Below are 4,684 nucleotides of genomic sequence, written 5' to 3' on the forward strand. Positions count from 1 at the left end.
ACACATACCTTGTTGTGTTTCAGGTCCTCGGGGTCCGCCAGGTTTGAAAGGCGAGAAAGGAAACAAACCAGTCCCAGCAGTTCCAGGTGAGGAAAAATACTGTTGATGGGGATTAGAACATCGATAAGATGATAATGATAGTAATGAGGAAGACGAATGACGAAATGTTAAAAATTAGTATACAACACATCGATATGTTCGTGATGGTGATTGTAATTGGAAAATATAATGCTGATTTCGAAATAATGGTGTTGATGATAATGATGACAATAACAATGATAAAAAATTACAATATATAATGATTTAAATATTGATGATAATGACAATGATTTTGAAGATTGTAAGTATGAAGATGGGATGGAGATGATGATGAATAATGTACAAGTATGGCATCATCTCTTGTGAACTAACTTATGTGAAAGCTCGTGTACATAAGATAGGAACTCAAAATGAAATAATAATTATATTCACCTTATAGGTGTACCAGGTATACCCGGATTAAACGGTGAACATGGATTGCCAGGAAGCAAGGGGGAAAAGGTAATCTATAATTTTTCCGATATACACGAAGGTGTGTAAAGTTCATACTATGATGTGAAAATCCTGCTGTTAAACATATATTAGTGTATTATTGTAGTTAATAGGGAGTTTTCGATGCACGACGTTAACCTTAACTTTAACGGATGACGTCATAATTTATTCATCTTGCGTTGCGAGTACGTTAATTTCAGGATTTTACGTGCTCGACGTACGTTAGTTACGGGTGCGCATGCGTATTTCGATTTGTTTACAAAAAGGGGCGGAGCTATCGCGCTGCATGTTGGGAACTACCGTTAAAATTAAGTTTAAGGTCGTTCGGTGGAAACTACACTAGGCCTATTAATATTTCTAATATACATTACTATTATTTCTATGTGACCGAAATTTTTAATACAGTATATTAAGCGCGCTGTTCATATACACAACCCTATGATGTTTATTCTCCTTACAGGTAGCCGGGGAATTATGGGATTGTCAGGTAACTACATTATCTGCGCTAATCTTTCAGATGTGCATTACTGTTTATAAATTATATTTTACTATGAAAAGAAAAAAATATATATCTCTCCTATGCCTCACCCCTTGAATATTGTTGCTGAGGTCCCGTAAAATGACAGCGTATCGTATGTAACAACTTGTGTTTGTGAAACAAGTGCGTTTACCGTGCTTTGTTCTGATTGGTCAGTTGTTTAATTTGATTAACACATTTTGACAACTGGTACTTATTGCAAAATTATAACGATTAAACAAAAGTTAATATAACTATGACGTCATTATCACTGAAAACGCAAGCAAACGTTCATTAATGACATTCAATTAACAAATCGTTTCAAGGTGAACTTGGTGAAAAGGGAGCACAAGGTTCTCCAGGTGTTCAAGAAATCAAGGGTGAGAGTCTAAATCCGGGAACTCAATGCGCCGTACGACGGTGGTACGACTGCTCAAATTTATTCGCGCGAATCGAAAGCGTCGGCTTATATTTATATCGGAGTTTTTGATAAGCGAAAAATTCGCACCCCATCAGATCTCAGGATGCGAACCGACGCTGTCCACTAGCGAATAAATTCGCCTAGTGGACAGGTTTTAGGACAGGATGGGCATAAAATTGGGTCAGAGGTAGCGATGGCCCCAGAAATTTGCCGACAAGGGGTCGACGTGTCCAACGGAGGGTCCGAACCAAGGCGACGACGAAGCCTTGGTCGACGGCTGGAATAAAAAAAAAAAAATACTGTTAGGGTTCATGGGGCAAGTTTCTATGGCTTAATTTGGTCCTAAAATGTGCTTTTAAACCACAATATTAGGGACTGGTAATCAAAATAGCGTTATTTGGATAGGCAAATTATTATTTATTTTAATTTATTTAATTGTTTTTTTGGTTTTTTTTGCAAAATCAATGACAACTTAGAAAGTACATGGACTATCAATAAATGCAATCTAGATATTAGAAGTAGAATTATATATACCGTACTCGCGCGAATAAGCGCCCCGTTTGAGTAAGCGCCCTTCCTAACGGGAAAATTCCCTTAAGCGCCCCTTCTAAGTTGAATAAGCGCCCCCACAATAATATCATAATATATTCTTTTTAGCAAGTCAATAACCCAATTAATCCTGGGACTGCTGTTGTTGGCATAATTGAGCTGCAGAGTGGAAACACATTCTTCTTAGGTCAATATCAAAATGAGGATATTTCTCTTGGACAGATGAGAGCTCCGATCTCTGGAAAGACAGTATATTTCCAACTTTACTCTTTTTACATAGGCCTATTTGTCTATGCCTAGTCCTACTCCTCTTTTTCTTTTCCGACAATTTGCACCTTTAGCACAATTATCTTTTCCACCTAACCACCATCCGTAATGTCCTTATATAATCTTTTTTCATTCAAAAAGTGCCTCTTGAATTTAATAATTTCCCATAAGAACCCTTCGATTTTCATCTATTTCCATAAGCGCCCCCTCAATTTCTACTCTGTTTTCATAAGCGCCCCGTTTGAATAAGCGCCCCTCAGAAAGTGTAAAAAATATTTTAAGCGCCCGGGCGCTTATTCGCGCGAGTACGGTACATAACATACCATTAATAATGAATGTAATAAAAATAATATCAATAAAAATCCTTGATATGAATCAAATTATTATATAATAAAATAATAATGATAATGATAATATAATAATAGTAATTATTTTCATAATTATAATGCATCATTGAAGCAACATTTAAAAACAATATTTTGGATTTAACACTGAGAGAGCTGCAACCAAATTCCGATGTTTCCAGCGTGCTTCCAATAACCTTCAATCACTGTCTTTATACCGCTTTATGTTGAGTTTTAATAGGCCTATTATTTTTTATACATGATCGCTGACGGACTGTAAAATCAAGATGTTTTCTAGCCGAAGATAGTTGGCGGACCGCTTACACCACAAAATAAAAAAAATCCCGAGGAGTCGCACTAATTTTGAGCTGGACAAGTATAAAGCCTATAATAGATATAATCATGTACTTACACAATTACTAACTATGCCAATTCTAAAATAAATATAAGTTGTTAAATACTTTAAATAAACACCTATAGGTACACGTGTTAAGTGAAACATATTATGTGTAGAATCTATTTCGATCGTCACTATAATCAGGGAACAATGATATGTTCCCTGCTATAAAGGAGAACACCTCCTTGATGATTTCAACAACAACCATACACACTTTAAGGCCTACATTTACTTTACACATTTATGTTTACCTTTGACAGGCGTTCAAGGCCCTCCAGGTAATAGAGGACTGAAAGGCGAAAAGGGTGAGTCGTATGTTAAGCCCAGACTGTCAAATTGTATTTTACAAAAAACATGTGGGATGCCTAAACATGGCTATGGTAGCATCACATCATGATCATATATGCACAATCTAGACTATATATGGGCACATCATGACTATATTTATATGCACATCATTACTATAAACTCAAAATCATGGTTAAGTGTCTAATACAGGCGCGTACATTAAGCGGGATATATCAAGATTGTTAGTTAAATATCATTCAATATCGTAATACAAATGAATAATTGCTATAAAATGTTTCTCCATGTTTGTCGATTTTTTGCAATTATTGTTTTGTTTATATAGGCCATCATTAATAAGACTCTACTCCTGCAGTTAATAGCATTCATATACTATCATTTTTATGTGCGCAAATTCAATTTGCAATATTATTATTAATAGCATTTTTGTTATTGTTTCTGTTATTATTGTAAATTTGGTTATTCTTGTTAATTTTATATTACTTATTATTATCACGTATTCGTTGTGTCATTAACGTCATAGTCGTAATCATCGTCATTGCCCATCGTCGCCGTCGTAGTTATTGTCATTTGTTTCACATTATTTAAATATACAAAAAGTTTCTATATGCTTTTCGAAAGTAAAATGAAACCATTGCAGTTAATAAGATGTACATCTTAAACTGAATTAAATTATCTATTTTTGCAGGTTACATTGGAAAACATGGACCGATGGGTCCAAAGGGGGATACTGGTGAGTTGTATCTAGAGTATATTGATAAGTAACCAGAAATGCTTTAAGAAGTCCTCTTCGAATTTATTTAAATCCCGTCCCAAATCATCTTGACATAAATGGTCACCTCATTATTGTTTTACAAGCTTCGAATGCTATTTGCTATTTCTGAGAATCACATTTAGCTTACATTACTGTATATTTTTGGTGCTTATCATTCATTTGACACTTTTTTTAATTATTAAAATGAGAATATTACTTCGGCAGGTAGCATTGGCGAAAAAGGACATCTTGGACCTCACGGTCCTGTCGGACAAAAGGGTGACATGGGGTCTCGAGGGAGTAAAGGAGATACTGGATCACCAGGTATCACTGGTGCTAAAGGAGCCAAGGGGTCCCAGGGAAGCCGGGGTGTCAATGGTGCCATTGGCGCTAAGGGAAACAAAGGGTCATCAGGATCTCCAGGTGCTACCGGAGCCACTGGTGTTAAGGGGGCTAAGGGTTCTCAAGGCATTCGGGGTACTTCTGGAACCAATGGTGCTAAAGGAGCCAAAGGGTCACAAGGAATTCGGGGTGCTGCAGGAGCCACTGGTGTCAAAGGAACCAAGGGTTCAGTTGGGGCTCGGGGTGCTACAGGCAC

General features: G+C 36.5%; 1 protein-coding gene across 1 annotated transcript; it reads left to right on the forward strand.

Annotated features, from left to right (window-relative positions):
• Positions 1 to 478: 478 nt before the first annotated feature.
• LOC117121256 (macrophage receptor MARCO-like) lies at positions 479 to 4,653 on the forward strand (the record flags this gene model as incomplete). The annotated part of the gene is made up of 6 exons (XM_033266392.1): positions 479 to 571; positions 992 to 1,018; positions 1,375 to 1,428; positions 3,287 to 3,331; positions 4,021 to 4,065; positions 4,312 to 4,653. Coding segments are annotated over 6 exons (606 nt in total), but the record flags the coding sequence as incomplete, so codon positions are not given.
• Between the last annotated feature and the right edge of the window lie 31 nt (positions 4,654 to 4,684).

Source organism: Anneissia japonica, unplaced genomic scaffold (assembly GCF_011630105.1).
Source record: "Anneissia japonica isolate Jap-2015-1 unplaced genomic scaffold, ASM1163010v1 scaffold50998_len4684_cov128, whole genome shotgun sequence".
Taxonomy (NCBI): domain Eukaryota; kingdom Metazoa; phylum Echinodermata; class Crinoidea; order Comatulida; family Comatulidae; genus Anneissia; species Anneissia japonica.